General features: G+C 42.4%; 1 protein-coding gene across 2 annotated transcripts in view; it reads left to right on the top strand.

Moving 5' to 3' along the window:
- tcf12 (transcription factor 12) overlaps window positions 1-20,296 on the top strand; it is an 85,068-nt gene that overhangs the window by 21,203 nt on the left and 43,569 nt on the right. For both annotated transcript variants that reach the window (XM_058381867.1, XM_058381868.1), the window contains exon 5: window positions 4,157-4,259. In XM_058381867.1, the coding sequence (XP_058237850.1) occupies window positions 4,157-4,259 (103 nt within the window). The remainder of the gene's footprint in view (window positions 1-4,156; window positions 4,260-20,296) is intronic.

Consider the following 20,296-nt stretch of genomic DNA (forward strand, 5'->3'; position numbering starts at 1 on the left):
GACTCTGGATCCTGGGCAGCCGCGGCCGCAGGCCTCGCGTCTGACAGCCCAATCCGTGCCCCGCCATCCCACAATGCCTCGTCCTGTCCATCATGCTCATATCACCTGTCCCCCGAATGTTAGAGCGCAGGCTAATGTTCACCTGGATGCAGAACTCTGGCGGAGAGAGAACTCTTAAATCGACACGTCAGGGGACCGGGTCATCTGCTGGAGCGTTGGCCTGCATGCTTAAGCAGTGATTTGACAGTCATTTAGCCAGCAGTAACTGGACAGTGACAGAACACACACACACACACACACAGAGTAACACGAGAGAATGGTGCATTTAGAGATGATGAGCCAGGCATGATTGATGATCTAATGGTCCCAGAGGAGCAGAAACTCCCCCCTGCCCTCCCTCATTCACCCCTTCTATCTAGCTCATCCCTGCAGATTTTCCCTTCCGAAGTGTTGTCCTTTTCAGGCGCCCTGGCAGCTGTCAGCTCCGGGTCACAAAACGCAAGCGAGCCAAAAGCACGACCGTTACACGAAAATGAAGTAGTTAATTTATGCATCTGGGCATCTGGATGTATGCTAGATCTACTGAGTGCCACGTAAAACACAGATGATTTCAGGAGTAGGAAACACTGCTTCCTCCCTCCTGCCGTCTGTCCGTAGCTCATGTTTTTAGTAAAGCAGCTCATGGTGTGATTAACGGACAGTGGCCTGGCATGAACACAATATTGAGAGGGTTGTTTGGAGTGCGTCTGCCCTGGCAGCGCTCTACTGCTTTTTGAAATTTCCCTGTCACCATCTGTTTACCCAAAAAAAAAAAAAAAAAAGGTTAATAAGATTTAATGTATTTTTGACTAACTCCACGTTGAATGTGGAGAATATGATGCGAGAGAGGAAAAGGTCTATAGTAAAAGGAAGCCGCGGCCGCTCTGGGACTCCAGAGGGAGTTAATGTTGTTTGCGAGTGCAGCGGCAGACAGATTTTCACAGGGCCTGGGATTAGAACAGCTACAGAGTCTCTTTTATGATGGGGAGCCCTGAGTTTTAAAGGAGCATACTGTGACCGATATTTAGAGCCAAGGCCCGGAAGCTGATAACAGTCATGAAAGGGCAGTGTTTAGCTGCAGAAGAATGAGGAAGGGGGTGTGTGGGTGTTTTTGCAGGGACCTTGGCTGGATGAACTGCTGTCAACATAATTTTACCAGCTACAATTTTGAATAATTTCCAAACATTGCATGTTAGATCTTAATGTTGCATGATAGATAAAGCTGCACTGTGTACCAAGAAGCAATCCACATAATGAACTATAAGCTGAACATTTTGCTGGTGACCGAGTTCCATATTATTCAGGAAGGATTCATGTTAAATAGTTTCTTATGAGATAAATAAGACAAACATAATCCAAGCTGTCTGTATGTACAATAAATTATCAGTCCACCTTGAAGCAAATCATGAGCTATTAAGGCACCGTCATACCCTGGATCAGGACACTGCCACCTGGACGTGCCACAAGTGTGACACGTGCATATTACTGGCCACCGTGTAACATTTGTGTGATTCCTCTCAATGAAACCAGACACTGAAATTGACTTTAATATGTCCTAATTTACACCGGAGCTTGTTTACACGATACAGGTCTCTCTGCTGAACAGCTTGCTACAGCTTGGCAACAAATGCAAACCTACGACTTTTCATATCCTGGCCAAGTGTGTGTTGCTTTCCTGTCACATAACTCATAACCAGCGAAAGTAGGAGGAGTTTCTCTGGGGTTTATCAGGTTGCGACTCGGTGGGTGTGAGTAGTAAAATGAAGTCGTTCATTTTCAGTGACCGCTTTATCCTGCTCAGGGTCACGACGGAACTGGAGCGAGGCAGGAGTACACCCTGAGTGGGATGCTGTTCCATCAAAGGAAACACCATTTACATGCACATACACACCTAGGGACCATTTAGTTTTGGGAGAAGAAGAAACCGGAGGATCCTTTCTCAGACATGAGAATGAACATGTGTAGCTTTGCAAAGACATTAATCCAAGCTTGGGGTTGAACTGGGTAACTCAGTGCTGTGAAGCAGCCCTACCCACAGAATCACCCTGTTACTAGTAGAGTGCTACTAAAACTCAAATAAACAATTTAAAAATAAAAACCAGACACGCCTCATTTGATGTTACAATGTGCATAGCGCTGGCATGTTTCTCTCACAGAGTAAACTAGCAAGCATAAGACTTGTTAATTCCAGACACAAACGTGGCAATACTTGAAAATTAAGAGGAGTAAACATTCACGTAATGGTGGCCCACACACAGTCGAGGGTGCCAATAATTTATTCTTTAGTGAAAATACAGAGGCGTTTGCATGCAGATAACAGAAGACGTTTAAAAAAAAAAAGATCAGGCGTCATGCTATTTCTGGGGCTGAATCTCAGATGAATTTGACACTATTTTTGACAGCATTAGGTAGGACACTCAGCTGTAGTACATCATGTGTAGGATGTAAATAAAGTGTATATGATCCATTCAGGAGTGACCTTTACTAGAATAATGGCTGATTATCGTTTTAGATCGAAGGAAAAACATTTAAGATCAGTCTAAATGGCGATAAGAAAATGTTAACTAGGATAAATAAATGAAAATCAATCTAAAATTGCTCTTTTGTGGTGCTTAAATGCTTTGCACTGCTGGTAGCTTAAATCCTCAAGACAAAAGACTCGTAGGCAGAAAGAGCGAGATTAATCAGGCCGATTCTGTGACGACTTTTTGATCAATCGATGGTCTGAACTATTTTTACCTGCACCCATATGCCCCAGCCTGCCTCACACGGTACCTGGGCAAAGAAGGATAACCAAATTCAGCATGGGTACTCAAATATGTCACGGCTCACTTGCTGGTGGAAATGAGGACAACATGAAGGGTTATGGGTAATTTACATTGTCCACTGGTTAAGTGCTACATGTGTAGCAGCCATGTTGTTGGGTGGCAGTGCGAGTCAGGACTCCTCCCGACAAGCCAGGATAATCAATTCTAGTGGTGTTTAGTCGACTAGCTGGTGCTGCCGATAATCAAGGCGAAAGAAATTAGCATAAAGCTTAGTATATTGTATTTGATTCAATAATTGACTCTTTTTGTGTGGTATCTCACTGTGTTTATGAATGTGATGAAGAGCATAAGACTGATCATGATTGTTTTAGCTGTTATTTCATAATAATAAAATAATTGGTTAAGAGAAAACTCTTTAAAAAAAAATTTTGTGACACCAGATATGTGGAGATTAAACACTATATGACCAATAGTATGTGGACAGTTGATCATCACACTCCTACGTGGTTTTGTATGAAGCTAGATTCACTTTGTATGCTGTAGTTCTCTTTACTAGAGCAAAGAGGCTCAAACTTGTTTCAGCATGACAGTTAACCTCTGTACAAAGCGAGCTAAATAAAGACTTGGCTTGCCATGTGTTGGAGTGGAAGAACTCATGACTCAGGTTCGGGAGTTGTACACCCCACTGGACACCTTAGAGATGAACTGGAACACTGACTGCACCCCAGCTGCCTTATTTCATTAAAGCTCTTGTGGTAAATCCCCACAGCTACGCTCCAACATGTAGTGGAACGCATGTTAAAAAAAAAAAAAAAACAACACAGGAAAACAATTCTGTCGTTTTGGAATGTCCGCATACTTTTGACCATGTCGCAGCACATCTTACTTTGGGACTCCAAACCTCTCTCCAGCCTTCATCTGTCACTCTTAACACCTAACAGTCTGTTAGTGCAGCCGCACAGCACAGTTCTGTCAGAGTAAAGACTCGACTAATATGAGATTATAATATGTAAATGATAAATGTAAATTTCATTCGTAATCTTTTATAAAAACCCAGTGTCTTACAAAAAAAAAATCAGCGTTTTAAATGCATGCACCATTAATTTTCACCGCTCATGGTTTTTGTAGAAGCTGGCTTGTCTTCAGGGCTTTCTGTGGCCTTTTAATGAAATGCATCCAAGATTTGGAAAAAAAAAACAACTGGTGTTGAAGGAAAAAATCGATCGTTTCAGGGAACGGTTGACCAACTGTGCTGCCCGTTTCTGCTTCAGTAATTAGAGGAGTGTCATAGCACTCAATTAGCAGAGCTGGCTAATAATGTGCTTAATGCTGTGATCTCTTTCCCCCAGGGTTTCGCAGACAGCCCTCATTATGGTGATCACTTGAGTGACAGTCGATTAGTGTCCCATGAAGGATTGTCCCCGACACCTTTCATGAGCTCCAACATAATGGGTGAGTATCCAAGGTGATTGTCACCCCGTCCTCCCCCCGTTTTCACCCTGAGCAAGATTTTTTTATTTATCTCCTTCAGTGTACTTGTCGCACATTTAGTCGCTTCACTTTATATTACAGACATTATCGTCTATATATAAATTGCGTCCCTGACTGTCCCTCCCTGCCTCTCTCTCTCCCTCCCTCCCTCCACCCATTCTTTCTTTCCTGTGTTGACTGTTCTCACAAGCTGACCCCCCTCCCTTCTCAGGGTGGAAGTCATGCCATCAGTACAGTTTTCCATCACAAAAGACTTTCTTCTACCTATCATCAAAAAAGCCAGCAGCTACTTCCACTAGCACAGAGAGTGGGGAGGGGGGCGGTGGTGAAACAAGCAGATGTGCCAGAGATCATTTCTCACACAAACCAGTCAGGTCATAAGATTTCTGAGGTCTCTCTGTTCACTCCACGGAGGTGTGCGAAAGCGAGATGAACCAAGCCGAGTTCCTCTTTTCACTCCAAATATATTTCAGATGTTTTTCCGTCTGAATCGATAGATGAGGTCGGGCTTTGGCTTTCCTCCCTCCCTCTCCCTCTCCCTCTCCCTCTCCCTCTCTCTCTCTCTCTCTCTCTCTCTCTCTCTCTCTCTCTCTCTCTCTCTCTCTCTCTCTCTCTCTCTCTGACTCTGCTGCACTTGTTAAGCAACCTACTCTTAAAAATGCACATTAGCACAATTATCCTGCTCATCTTCAGGTCATGAATTGACTAATTTATGCCTGTATTTTAAAAAAAAATCATGCTTTCTGCAGATCTGTCATGTTGTGCTTTGGGCTGAATTCTTGCCCTTCGATGAGTTTTCTGTAGGTTGGTTAAATATGAAATAAAAGTGTTTCTTATGAGCATGGTTTATGGATGAGAGTCGTATACTGAAGCACTTTCTTTCCTGCTCTGGTGTGATGCGCACACGACAGCTTTATGAGCGTCCGATCGCGACGCTTTGTCGCTTCACCCTGGAGACCGGTTGCCATGTAAGGTGGCAAGTTTATGCATGAGCGCTGCTGATGGGGAGATGACGGAAGCTAAATGTTATCTTTCTGCCAATTTGGTGTGTGTGTGTGTGTGTGTAAGAAAGCGGAGCGGATGCTTGCTTCTTCAAGTCTTGTGTATATAACTCTAATTATTCCTGTAAGTAGCAAAATATGGGACTGTTCAGGAATAATGATGTGTCAGGGAATTAGACAATCTGATAGCGCAGCTAAATTGCACACATTTATCCAGCCAGGATTGGACGATGAGCCTGGGTCTTATCAGATCGAATTTAAGCAGCGATATCTGGGATTTACACGGGAATTATGCATTTCGGAGCAACCTCATTAAAACCACGCTCAGACCTTATTACTCACTAATGAAAGAGCTCGACCCAGAGCGAGAGGCGTAATACAATTAAGAGTCAGCATCAAGACAGTGGCATTTCCGAAGGACACGCCGGTTCACATGTTAGCGCAGGAAGTGAGTGACCCATTTCCTGCGCTTTATTTCTATATTCATTTATTGCTTTTGTGCTGGACCTGTTTAAAGACAGAGCCACAGTGGACTAAGTGGATTAGCTAAAGCCTAAATCCCCAGTCTTCAGTTTCTTTAGGAAAATAGAAGTCGCAGGAAGGCAGTGCCTCGTTTACCTTCTGCCTAGCGAGGAGTTGCCTTTTCTTTTTATATCCACACTGAAAAATGGACAAGGTTTGATTGACTCTGTTATGTCACCAGCTGGTTCTCGACAAAACTGTGCACTTGTTATCTATAGAACAAAAATAAATAAATAAATAAAACGTAGCCATTTATGAGATCTATGAATTTAGTGTTCTATTAAAACCAGAAGAAGAGAGTTCTCTAGGCTGTATTGTGTGCACTATATTTCTACCCTGTGTGTTTTAATGTGTTATCGTTTTTTATTAACACGCTTGGTGTGTGTTGCCTTGTTCAATCTTTTATCCCCATGAAGTATGACAAGCTGAAAGCACGTCAGGGTTAGTCGAGGTCACCTATTGTGTATGATAATGAAGTTGGTACAGTTTTTAGTGCGAGGCAGATGGCGGGTAATGACTGTTTATTTGACATAACACTTTAATTAGAGTAACCACCACAATACGCTGCGTGTCTTGAATAATGGAGATTCATTTAAAAGGTCATTCTTAGTTCAAGTGTATTTAAATGGTTTTGCCGGAGCTCGGGCGAGACCGAAAATAAAAAAAGACAATTTCTTTCTTCCACGTTATGTTTGGAAACCAAGATGAGCTTGCTTTTGACACGCAAAGCTGCTGAATGTAAATGTGTCACTCTTTAAGTAAACACCTGTTTATTAGTATTGTTTGGCGTGGGTTTCGGTGTGTGTGTGTGTGTGTGTGTGTGTGAAAAACTGTCTGAAACAGGCAAAATAGGAGAAATATCGTATCATAAGAATAGACCTTAACATCCAGTATGAGAGTTACAGTAGTGTTGAGACTCCCAAACAGTGCCATATTCATGATATATTATAAATTATATTGTCCTAAAAACCTACCTGATATAGTATCCATATTTGCATTACACCTGTTGTAAGTAAATCTTTTTAACACTCGGATCTTTTTTATATATTGTAAAAGAGTTTAAACAAGGCGGCCATTCAGTTAACCGGATGAGCGCAAAATGTTACATGAGCCCATAAAGAGAAATCAGCCAATCGAACCAACGCCACAGTCACTTCTTCCATTCTTCTTCCAGTCTGCTCTTTTACCCAGCATCCTTTAGCTACGCCTCTGCACATGGTCACCACATGACAGCTTCATTTCCCCTCAATCTGTGCAGTTTACTTTCCAAGTCTTATCTGGAGCACTGGACTTAAAATCTCGATGCTTTACGTTTTAACTTTCTGCAGCATTTCAGTTATGCCACGATGCACGCTGCTTATCAATGACGTGTGTGTGTGTGTGTGAGGGAGCCTGTGAGCATGTTTGTCCTGTGAGGTTGTAAGGTGTTGCATAATGATGAGTGTTTAAGAAGACGTTTCAAGCCATTTTTAATAAGGCTTAATCCAGATTTAGATTAAAGAAAAATCTGCATGCACGTTGAAAATCCTGCTGCTTCAGCAAGGCCAGTATTTACTCTCCAAACCGATTATAATCACAAAAGACAAATCGGTTTCGTCTTTTGTTGACATTTCAGACTTACAGCAGTGACAGTTGGCCGTGATTCTTCCTGCGAATTCGGATTGATAAGTCGATAATTTGGTGAGATTTTGGATTGAATAAACACTAAAAACTCTACTCGAAGATGGGAGATCTATCACACAGAGGAAAGCCGTTGTGTGTATTTGTAGTGGTGGTGGTGGTGGGGTTGTATAATGTGCTTAGTGGGCCTGCTTCAGACAAAAGAAGGTCATATGTGCTTTGCGATTGAAAAGGAACTAGTGGTTTTGCTGAATTTGCTGGGAATAAAAATAGTCTAGAGAAGTTTAAATAGTAAAATGATCGGCTTGTGACATCGTATTGAATTTTTTTTGCCCGTTCCTGAGCGCAGAGTGTATTTTGATAGCGGCAGTCTGTGCTCGGTTGAGAGTTCTGTAAGAATTTGCATTTGTGCTGGGAACAGTTCATATTTATTCGACTTTCCCAGACTCTCACTAACACTGTGTCCCAGCTTTGCCTGTTTGTGTTTAGTGTGCGTTTCTCTCTTTTATCTCCACTCAAGCTGATTTATCACCCATTCTCTAAAGCATCCTGGTTTGTGTGTGTGTGTGTGTATGTGAGAAGGAGAGAGAGAGAGAAAGAGAGAGAGAGAGAGAGAGAGAGAGAGAGAGAGAGAGAGAGTGTGTGTCAGGAAAGGAGCTGGGTTCTAGTGTGGGTGCTGAAAGGTGAGGACGAGAGACACTTGGAGTTACAGCTTCATTTTGCAATCCTGGATTTATGTCACACTGATGCCTCAGGATCAAAGAAGGAAAAGCAGTGACGAAGAGAAAGTCAGAAAAAAGGAAGAAAGTACATTACAAGGACATTTCAGAACTTCCTTGTGTCTAAAAAAAAAAAAACACCATATTGCTTTCTTTTTGCTGTTCTGTTTGTCTTCAGCCGAGCGAGTCTGCCATGAAAGAGTTGTGCTTGTTTAGTTTAGTCAACAATAATTTAGCCATCTAAAATGTGTGTGGGTGTGTTTACTTTTGCTGACATGGATTTGTACTTTCTTTGCTCTGCGTGTGTGTCCATGTGCCTCGCGCTGTATTTTTAACTCTGCTGACTGGCCTGCGGAAACACTCACGTTCCTGCGGCCTGCCACCCAGCCACTCTGTTGTAATAATATAATCTTCTTATTATTAGGGGTGTCATCACACACTCGCACGTGTGCATACACACATGCGTACACGCTCAGATTACTCTCCCTCGCTGTCTGTTAGATTGACTCAATGAGGCTGTAATTATTTCCACCAGCATGCATTCCCGTATGGACCTTCCTTTAGCTCCGTTAATCAGCGCTGATCTCAGAAGACCGGCCTTCCTGTTGTTCACTAATGTCCTGGGATTCCATCCTCAAATGCTGCCTGGGAGCGCTAAGCAGCCCAAATCTATTAGTTAAGAGTGTAACATAGCATGGAAGGGAGTGTTTGTTCTACACCTGGGGGATGAGAGAGAAAGAGAGAGAGAGAGACCTCGTCTCTTCCTGCTGCATCCAGTGCTTTCATCCCTTCATCTCTTTGCATGTAGAGCTCTAGTGGCTGGTCTGCCACCTCTAACCCTGCCGTTTGTTAATTGCAGACGGGGCCTTGAGACTCTCAACAATGCAGCGTTATTACTGTCAAGTGTTATTTCCCTTGCTGGAAGTGTTGTTTGGATGTGCTTTTAAGTCCCGCCAGCATCGCTAATGCGTAGTCCTAGCAACTGTCGTCAAGGGAGCGGCTCCCCTGGGGTTGGAGCTGAATTAAGAAAAGGTGATGCTTGATTTAAATGCGATTGAATACAGATGTATTGTCACTGTACGTGTACTATGTACATTTATACCATTATAATCTCTGCTGGCGTGGATGCTCCCTCAGGGATACCTGAAAGATTTGTACTTCTTACCTTTGTACTCCTAACCCTCAGTGGAGAATCTTACCTGCATACTGTATGATTACTGAAGCAGCTCTTGGTTATAAATCTAAAGAAATGTCCTGTTGCTCGTCCCACAACATTTATTCACATAAACACACAGTTTGACTTTACTCTTCTACACCTGTCTAATGATTTAATCACCGATCTCGCTAGAAGACGATTGGTTCTCTTGAGTTTTTCTCTCCTCGCCACTCTCACCTCTGGCTCGTTCATTAGGGATCTAAATTTGCATCTAGATTTCCGTAAAGCTTCTCCGTAATGATGTTTGTTGTTAAGTGCCGTGCAAATAACTTTTTAATCAAATTGAATAATAAGATTCAGCATCACGGGTCTTCCTTGCCCAGGGCCAAACTGCAGGTATCTGGGAACTGTGGGACTTCACAACCTTCCGGTTTATGGCACAGAACCTCAGAAGAAGCTGTTGAGAAGTTATTAAAAGCTGTGATTCATAGCTTTTAGAACTCAGACCTGTTTTAGCTGATGGGCTGTATTTAAGGATTACACTTTTTCTCTAAACTGTTTCTTCTAAGTATATATGACCGTGGGAAATTGGCTTTGAGATCAAAAGATAAATATGAGACAATAGACCGGAATTTCAGCTTATATTTCCTGATGTTTGCATCTAGATGTGTTAAATAACTTTGACCATGGCACCTCTGGTGGCAAACCACCCAATTTGTAGGTGATGCCAAAGTATTGGAAGTGATATCTTTAACATAAATAACACTCAGAATTTGGTTAGATATTCCTCGCCTGCAGTTACTGCATCAAGCCGACGAGCCACCAACATCACAATTTAATTTGTGGTACTTTTCTAGGCATGTCCTGCGGCTTGGTTGTTTGTTTTATTGGGGGTTCTCCTTTCAGTCTCTGCTCTAGGAGGTGACACTCTGCTCAATGCCTGCTGATTAACTTGGCCAGTCTGAAGCCTTCCACTTTTTCCCCTGATGAAGTCCTTTGTTGTGTTGGCAGTCTGTTTTGGATCATTGTCTTGCTGCATGATGAAGTTCCTCCCAATTAGATGAGATGCGTTTCTTTATAAATTGGCAGTCATAATGTTTCTGAAGACTCCTGAATTCATTCTGCTGCTGCAGTCATGAAAATCTAAACCATCGACAAAGCAGACCCCTACCAAAATCCTCCTCCCTCATGCAAGGAGATCCACACTTCACAAACTGACCAAACTGACCAGCTGGGTATATTTGGGATGCTCATTTCAACATACTATAGTTGGGACACACTAATTCTGATCCTGGATAGTGTTTAGGAAGGATAGTCCTGCAGGGCAAGGGTAGACATTAAGAGCAATTATTATTGTTTAAACAGTCAATCAAACAGGAAACACCTGGACAGCAAGAAACAGCTGTCAGTCACATGTTTTCTAATATTTTTTAATTACTTAAAAAAAGGATAAGTGCAAAAAAATGGTGATTTTGATCTCAACGCTAAATGTGCTTTTCATTTCATTGTCTGTAACGATTATCCGATCTATCATCGGGTCACGGAGCGTCATCGGGCATCAAGGCAGGATACACCCTGGTCGGAGTGCCAATCCATCGCAGGGCACACACACACACTCATTCACTACAGGCAATTTAGAGACTCCACTCAGCCTAGAAGCATGTCTTTGTACTGTGGGTGGAAATCAGAGCATCCGGAGGAAACCCACCAAGCATAGGGAGAACATGCAAACCCCACACACACAGTGAGCGGGCACAAGACACGAACCCAGGACCCTGACATTTGGGCCACCAGTGGTAGCTGGACCTGGGATTCAAACTCACAACCTTCTGATCATTGGTCCAATGCCTTAACCACTAAGCTACCACATGTCGTCACTGTTCCAATACTTGTGGAGATGACTGTGTATCTTGTCAGCTTTTGCTTTACAGGACTCACATTTAAAATGTTGATTACTTGGCAGAACTCGTGACAGCTAGCTGACCTCTGTTTAACACCGAATTCCCCTTATTAGCTAAAACATACCACTGTTTAAAACATACCATTTGTTATTCTTTGTTTCTCTATTATTTTGAACCTTGTGCTCAAGTGCGGTTAGTAGTTAAGGAGTAATATGTTAGGTTTTATCATTTGCAGTGGGGGAGAAACCACTGTCCTGCCCGCATTCTTTCAGAAAACTTTTCTTATATATTTTTAAGATTCATATTGGAATGCCATCTTTTTTTTTCTCAGCAAATTCATCCATTTTAGATTATCATCCAAATGATTATCGTTTTTTAATTCTCATATTTTTCAAAGAATAAAATTCTGTTCTTTTTACTGAATTTTTAAACCTCCAGTGTGAAATATACATCCTAAAGCTGTGTGTGTGTGTGTGTGTGTGTGTGCGCCGCATGATATGAGATGATCCTGGTGGCTTGAGGTCATTCAATCTCTTTAAGCATGCTAACTGTTATAGGGAAAATAATTGTGGAATGCTGCATTAATTTCTGAAATTTGCATCCACATTTCCTGCCTGTGGTGGGTTTAGTGTTAGCGTGGCTCTCCTACGCTGCTTAAATGAATTCCCTGTACAGAAGAATTGTTCTCATCTGTTTCTTCTCTGCTTTTGATGAAAGCTAATGGCTTTCCAGGAAATGAAATTATGCAGTCGTTTAGTGACAGCGCAATGTACGCCAACCTTGTTGTAGCTCCTTTTAGCTTATTTTTTTTTTCTCCCTCCAGCAAGACCTTTCTTCTAAGACACGTTTTCTCATCCTTTTGTACTGGCTGGGGGTGGGCTAAAGAGAGTCTGTCTCTCTCTCTCTCTCTCTCTCTCTCTCCTTAAATTGTTTAGTGTGGAGTATTAAATCCTACTTTGTGTCCCGGATCCCTGTTGTGTGCACATCAACATGTATGTACACGTGTGTGTGTATGTGTGTGAGCATGTGTCTTCGTGTATGTGTGAGCGTGGGAGTGTGTGGCTCTGAAGGACTCTGTACTAGCTGGCGCTCTGATTGTGACCAGGTGCTGCTCAGGTGCTCACTCCCTCAGTGCAACAGCAGTAGAGAGGCCACAGGTGCAGCCAAGGCTGCTCTCACATACCCCCCCCCCCTCTCTTTCTGCCTCCATTCTGTCTTCTTTCTGTCTTCCACTTTCGCTCTCCTCTTCCTCCACACACATTAACAGGTCACATGAGAAATGCAAAATCTTGCTAAATATCATCATTAACAAAGCTATTTTGGATAAGTTTATGATATAATGGCTTCCTCTCATATATTATTTATTTACTTTCTGGTGGTTTATGCGATATCTTGAAGCATAGTGAACACTACATTGGTATTCAAATGCGTTTTAATATAAATCAAAAAGCCAGTCGCATCTACACAGTCACTTCAGTACAGTTACATGTGCCAGAGAGAGTGGCAGAAAGATAGAAGATGTATATTTTTGAGGCATAGACCTTGGCAGATGATGAGGAGATTAGAGAAAGTGGAAGGGAGGAGAGGCCCGGGGCCTGCTGCTGCGGCTGGTGGTGTTAGGGCTACTTGGGAAGTGTGGAGCATAGAGCCAGTCATTATGCAGAGCTGCAGGGTGCGGTTATCTGTTACTGTGCTCAGCTGAGCGTGAAGAGATCAAGACGAGCTGAAAGGGCGCAAATCTCCTCTTTCCCTCTTCCTCTGTCCCTGCATCACCCTCTCCACCCCCTCACTTTCCATCCAGCCCTCTATCTCTGCCCCAACCTCCCTAGGGCCTGGCTCAAGTCTGGAGGGGGCAGCAGGCCAGCTGCAGGCTTCAGCTGGGACCTGGTCTGGCTCGTTGTGCTAGTCCACCCTGCCTCTGACCAGAATTATCCTATCTTGTTATCTCGTGTGTTTTTGGGCTCGGAGTGTTGGCATCAATTACAAAAACAAAAGAAAATCGTTCAGTGATAAGAATCTTTTGCATAATTAGGTTTTGCATCTCAACTCGGGTCTACTTCCAGACCGTAAGTCAACAGTCTTTTGTCTCCATGCTCTAATCACAATGCTGTAAATGTGAGAATGACCTGTACTACATGACCTCATCCCTCTGGGAATGGAGACAGTTGGTCCAAGTGACACACTTGTGGTCTTGCGGTTCTCATTTGCACAAGATCCGCAGGGCTGTAGGACAGGGCTACTCAATTAATGACCTGCGAGCCAGATTCAGCCCTTAAGTAATCTTTTACTGAGTCTTTGACTGGTTCTTACCAACTGATAAACAAGTAAACAAAAGAAAAAACACATTATAGGCTTTTTCACATGGGTGATGGCAATTACTCGAGCCTGTGAGTGAAGCAGCAGGCAAGAGTTTTGTACACGCCTGTAACCATCAGCTATAACTAACTCTACACTAGTTTGTTAGAGAAGCAGGAGATTTGTGTATATTGTGGGTGATATTTTTCAGATAATAATTAAATCATCACCACCATAGCTAATTAAGAAGCATGACTTCACGGATGATGTTGAATTGAAACAAATGTCATTTTTCTCACTAGGTAACAAATGCAGCAGGTGTGTGAAGCCCCTGTCTGTGAAATGGTGAATATGGAGAAGGCTTAATCGGGTATTTTCACTCAAAGCTGTTGATCTCTTGCTTCATGATATTTTATGGTGTTTAGTTGGTTTTATGAAATGTTATTTTCATGATGAACATCTCTAAACTCTGACAGGTAATTAAGCTAGGCTTACCAAAACACATAGGTGAAGCATAATGTATTTAATCAATAAATGGATTTTCTTTTCCATTTATTGATTAAATACATTATACTCCTCTTTTGCAGCACCTCACTTATTAATCGTAGGGTGTGCCATTTCTCATGAGCGCACTCTGTGTAGCTTTGGAGACCACTTGGTGCAGACTCAGCAGTAGTCTTTTACCCAGAAGCCACTGTTCTATTGGCTAGAAACCACCACAGCAAATATAAAAGCGAAGATGAACGCACACACGTGATCTTCCTTCTTCTTCTTGTACATTCATCTTGTCATTGAGCAGCATTAGGGTCATAACTTGTACTATATGGCCAAAGGTTTGTGGACACCTGACCATCACACCCATATGTGGATCGTATAAGTGCTACAATGTTGGAAGCACGCAACTGTGTGCTGTAGTTGTTCAGTTGCAGCAAAGAAGCCCAAACCTGTTTGAGCATGGTAAGGACACTCTGCACATAGCGAGCTCCATGAACTCAAGAGTCAATGATGCACAGAGTCCTGAACTCAACCCCACTGACCACCTTTGTGATGAACTGGAACACTGGACTGCACTCCAGAACTCCTCATTAAACATCTCACTAATGCTCTTGTTATTTATTTGATCAGATTTCATATATAAGCGCCCAGGTTTAGTTCAAACCCTTTCTAGAATAGTAGAGGTGAGTATATGAATCTTGATCAGTTTGTTCAGAAAGCACATATGGGTGTGGAACTTTTGTCTTATTAATGCATGAGCATCAAAAACTATAAAGCAGATGATCTTATTTTATTTATAGGATAGATTACTTGATTGTGAGCTGTAGTCTAGGCAGTAAGTTAATCTTGATGCTTTAGGCTACACCTTCCCAATTTGCCAGTGTGATGTGTTTTATTATTATTTTGTGTGAATTGACGGAACATCGTTTGTGGTGAGAAAAAGTAATTGTTGAGCATTTCAGTGCATTTTGTATCCGATAAGTTGTACATCCTCAGACGTTATATCTGCGCGGTTAAATCCCGTAGATGGCACGACCTGTAGCAATGGTATTTACGGGCACCTGTATGTTTCTGACAGTGTTTTATCAGCGCAGCTCTCGGAGGCAGCGGAGCTTTGTTTATTTATTCTAACCTTACGCCCACCACTTCACTCGCCCTGCCACAATGGTGGCCTAATTTAAATCCTCCCAGAGATGATCAAAACAAGCACATCCAATAATGCTGCATGACTCATCAGAGAGGTTGCTCAAGAAAGATGTCCATGTTTAAAGTGTGTACAGAACGGACCTGCTGGACGGCTCACGGGACTGTCATCAACTGCTACTATTAAGTGCAGCACTAACACTTCTTTAGGAGTAACGGCTTAACAAAACCCTGAAATCTGGATTAATAACATCAGACTGATTACGTTTCACTCCTTTCATGTACTTTTCCACTTATGCTTTCTTTAAAAAAAAAAAAAAAAAGTCTCTTATTAACCCTCTCTCCTCCAGTTTCACCTCCCCTGACCACGTCCACCTCCCACTTCTCCATCTTTTATCCCATAGCTCCAGGCAGCAGCTTTTGCCAATAAAAATGTTAGCAATTGTTAGATGAAACACAGTTTAAGTTAAAAGCCAGTGATTCATTAGGAAGGAATTTTGCCAGTGGAACGAATGCAGTCTGGGCCTCGGCTAATTCTCTGCCGCTGATGTGAATGACTCTAACAGACGACTGGAACTACGTTTCCACAGTCCCACATACCTGCTGGAATCGGTCTTACATACACACTCCCCCTCACCATCCATCTCTGTTGTGTTCCTCCACCTCCTCCATGGTGTGTTTGGCAATGTTCATAAGCTCCCCGTCCAATCAGGAGCCAGACACTGGACTTTCCTTAGAGACCGAGAGATTGATACTACTCGAGTCTTTATTTGTCTTTACTCGGCTTTATTTGTGTTTCAAGCAGTCTCAGCATGATTTAAAATACTACTAAAAGTAATTCATGTGCCAAAGCAAGTCAGGTGTTAACAAGTGTGTGTATGATGTGTGTGTATATATGATTGCTGCTTTCCCACCTGCAACTCTCTTTAAAGGCTCAAACATTCCCACCTGTTTACACTGAGTGTATTTGTGATGTCACTCCACAGTCGTGGCTAATGGCTTATATGAAAATAGACACTCAGAGCTTCACCTGTACACTGCTTTATAACTGCTCCTTGCCTACTAGGTTTAAATGTTAAAATAAATCAATTGTGGCAGTGCTTTAATTGTGCTTGTCCCATTGTAAAATTGAGAGGTGTAAATTGTTTGCCCAGCAGGGGGCTCACACCCCTCCCATTTCCCATCAGCCTGCTCAAAAGCAGCTAATCATGTCATGATACTCTATACACAGAAACCCAACTAACCCAGTATACTAATTAATCATATAACAAGATCCACTGATTGAAAATGTCTAAGTACAGCAAGAAAATGTTAAGCGTAGTTTTATCATGGATGTGCTCAAAAATCTATAGCGTCCTTATGTTTAACTTTGGCAAAAGACCCAGAAGATTTTAGTACTGTCAAGCCATTCTACTAATTCCTGCACCTTTCCCAAGTGCTACAAAAAAATCAGAAAATGTAGAACTAATTGCCGTGACTGTGTGTAAACTATAGCGCTAAACGTAAGCGCACAAAATGTTAAAAAAGTCTAGATAGAGTTACAAGCACAGTCTCTGAGGCACAGCGAGGCTGAGTGTGTGCAGATTTGTCTGGCTGGATTGGGTAGCTGACATAAGCATATTTTTTAATTCTGTTTACTACACCTACTTCCAGTACAGTCCTGCCAACTTTAAATCGAAAAGGAAAAAAAAACTAACAAGAACGTTTATTAAAAATAAAAAGTCAACTCTAAATAGCAGACTTGGTTGATTTTGGAGTCAATAATGTATTTCCCACATCTGGTATAGATCTAATACACTAATCATCAGCATAAGTTGACAGAAGCCTTAAATCTGAATGGATCTTAAGTTCCACACGGATAAAGCAAGATGTCTTTGAAAGGCATGTTGTGTGTAATAATGTAGGAAGACATGCTTCTCTGGAAGCTAATGGGTAATGGGCTGTGTGAAGTGTAATTACTCTGAGACCTGCTGAAATCAGAGGGGGCTCGTGGGTCAGACAGTGGGGCTTCTGTCCGCCACCTGTGTGCAGCAGAGGTCCTACCGTGCCCCACAGGTGCTGCATTTACACACGCGCACACGCACACACACACGCGCACACGCACACACACACACACACACATACACAAGCACACACACCTGGCTTGGGGTCTCAGGTGGTTAGCCAGGAGCGGCCTACCTAAAAATAGATCCCCCTGACAGAGAAGCTGAATCCACTAAACGAGGCTGTGTAATCATGTTAGATTCTTTCAGATGTGCTCATTCCACTAGCATGTAGCATTATCCAGTCCTACACACACACACACGCACGCACACACTTTTTATAACCCCCATGCTTGTGTGTAACGTAACCCGCAGCATTCACCACCTTGCACATCCCTAGAGTTCGCTCCAGTTCACTCTATCTGTTACATCCATGTCTATTCTTTTATTTGTCTTTAGCCACACTAGCCAGGAGCCATTTAGACTAATGAAACTCACATGTTCTATCTTACACTCGACTTTAAATACAAACAGCACAGCGGCGAGGCTTTGAAGCCGAGTAATCTAAAGAGAGAACATGCGGGACATATGACATTAACGGGAGCAGGAGGGATTGCATAACCCATTGTGGTTGGACCCATGATGAGAGCAGATTAAATCAACTGTAATTAGAGATCTCTCAGAGGGCCACCCCACCTCTCCAAGAAAAAAAAAAAGAAAAAAGTAATACACATACTCGCCTTTCTCACTCTCCAAAACAGGGACCTAATGTGGGTGCTCAGTCTGATCACTCTGTGTGTGTATACTTACTTTCATAAAAAATTTCTTTCAATTTTAATTACTTAAATATATTAAAATAAATTAAATAAATATACCCCCAGTCATGAGCACTTTATTATGAACACCTGCTCATTCATGCCCATTATTCAGTCATGTGACAGCAGCACTACCACCAAGCCAGGACAAAAGAAGAGTGAAAAAATGTCTTCTGGACGTTTTCCGCTCTTTAGCTTCCCAGTTTGTGAGTCTGTGCCCATGATAGCCTCAGATTCCTGGTGTTACCTGACAGGAGTGGAACTTCTGCCGGTTACCACAGTTGTAAAGAGTGGTTGCCGTAGTCATACTCCTCCAACCACACTCATCAATAAGGCATTTCTTGTTGCCTTCCTGAATGTTTCTGTTTTCTGAGTGAAACTCCCAGGAGTTGAGCAGGTTGATATATCTCGCACCATCAGCCATCTGACATCATGTTTTTCATCATGTGTGTCCTCATTCGGGTGTTTGATGTGAACATGATATAACTGAAGGTCTTGACCAGTACCTGTATGATTTAATACTTTGTGCTGCTGCCATGTGATTGGCTGGATAATTATGTAAATGAACAGTGTTCCTATTAAAGTGGCCAGTGAGTCTCTGACCCCCAGCATCCCCAGAAATACACGAATTTTCAGTCATCTTCACATCACAATATTTTTTTTAATACATAAGAAATCCAACAGATAGATAAAATCCCAAATCACATCCTGTTTACTGCACATGACCTTTATCTAAGGTATATTACAAATCTCAGTATGAGATAGATAGATAGATAGATAGATAGATAGATAGATAGATAGATAGATAGATAGATAGATAGATAGATAGATAGATAGATAGATAGATAGATACTTTATTCATCACAATGGGATGAATGGTATCTGATGAATGGTATATGCTAACCACCTGAGGCCCCAAGGCAGATACCATTGATAACCCAGTGGTATCAGTGCCACTATTTCCATGAAATATTCTCAGCATTGTGTTTACCTTTAACCAGACCTGTCACATTATACCACAGCAGCCATGATTTTATGAAAGCAAAGTTGACTCACTAGCTCAGCACACACATCCTACAGCTAAGCATTTATAGGTACAATGTGATCCTCTGATAAAAGCTAATAATAAACCCCAAGTCTAATAATACCAGTGCAATCCGTTCAAGCCTGCGAGACGGTTTTGAAAGATCGCTAACTAAGCTCATTAGTAATGATGCCCAGTATATTTTTAAATGGAAATTTAGTGGTTTTATATTTAGCGGCTATGAGTTTTTTTTAATATATATATTTTTTGGAAACTATACATCAAAAGATGCTTAAAGAGTACACCGGACATTTTCTGTTTGATTGCCTGCCAGTTCTTAAATATTTGTGGTTTTCTTTGTCAGCTTGTACAGTGGCCTTCATGTGTAAAAGAGAATATGCCAGGAATGCAGGGTGGCTAAATCTGGGATCAGAATTTCCCTCTTCCATTCATCCTGCTATGTCCTTCATTCCAGGCTCTTCGGAAATCTCATTGTTTCCTGGCATCTAATACCAACCTTCCAGACTGCCTTTGATGTGATTTGAACAATTCGGTATCCGCCCCAGGACGTGAAAGAGCGTCTCTACCCTCATTTTTCCATGGCTCGTTATTTTTATTCCCGTCTCAAGGCTCGTCACTGTGACGTCGGCCACTTTGTCGAGCTCGCAAGGGGAAGCCGGCGAGGCAGCATCACACAGCTCAGCGTGTAGAAGGGAGAAGGTTATTAGATAGCTCATCACCCTGCTCTGTGGAAAACACCAGGGAGAGAAGATGGCTAGAGAAGGAGGGAGAGTGGGATGGATGGATGTGTGATTATGAAGTCATCAGGCATGAACCGGTAGGCTAGGGGCAAGCCGCTCCCTCTCTCGCGAGCCCTCAGGGTGCCATTGATTGGTGACCATGTGTTTGTGGCCGATAGACTGTGAAATGGTGTGTTGCTGCACGGCTGTGTCGCACCTGCGTCCCACCAAGGTGATTGATTGGTTTGGTCATGTGGAATGTTCCCATCTGGTCTGCAGTAATGCATTTCTCTCTCTCTCTCTCTCTCTCTCTCTCTCTCTCTCATATATATCACCAAATAGTGGACACTAGCTGAAGAAGGCGGTTATGCCCAGACACAGCAAAGGCCAAGCAAAAACATTTTTCCATTTCTTTTTTTTGTCCACTTTACACCATGATGGTCCAATACTGAGTGTCCTGTGGGTAAAGGGAGGTTTCTGGGAAATCGACAGGTAAAGCCATTTTGCTTTAACAGGTTATACAGGTGCTCTGTTGTGAACTGGGCTGCTAATCCTGTCACAGAGGTTCATGTTAAAGGCACTTAG

This window comes from Hemibagrus wyckioides, linkage group LG27, assembly GCF_019097595.1.
Source record: "Hemibagrus wyckioides isolate EC202008001 linkage group LG27, SWU_Hwy_1.0, whole genome shotgun sequence".
Lineage (NCBI taxonomy): Eukaryota > Metazoa > Chordata > Actinopteri > Siluriformes > Bagridae > Hemibagrus > Hemibagrus wyckioides.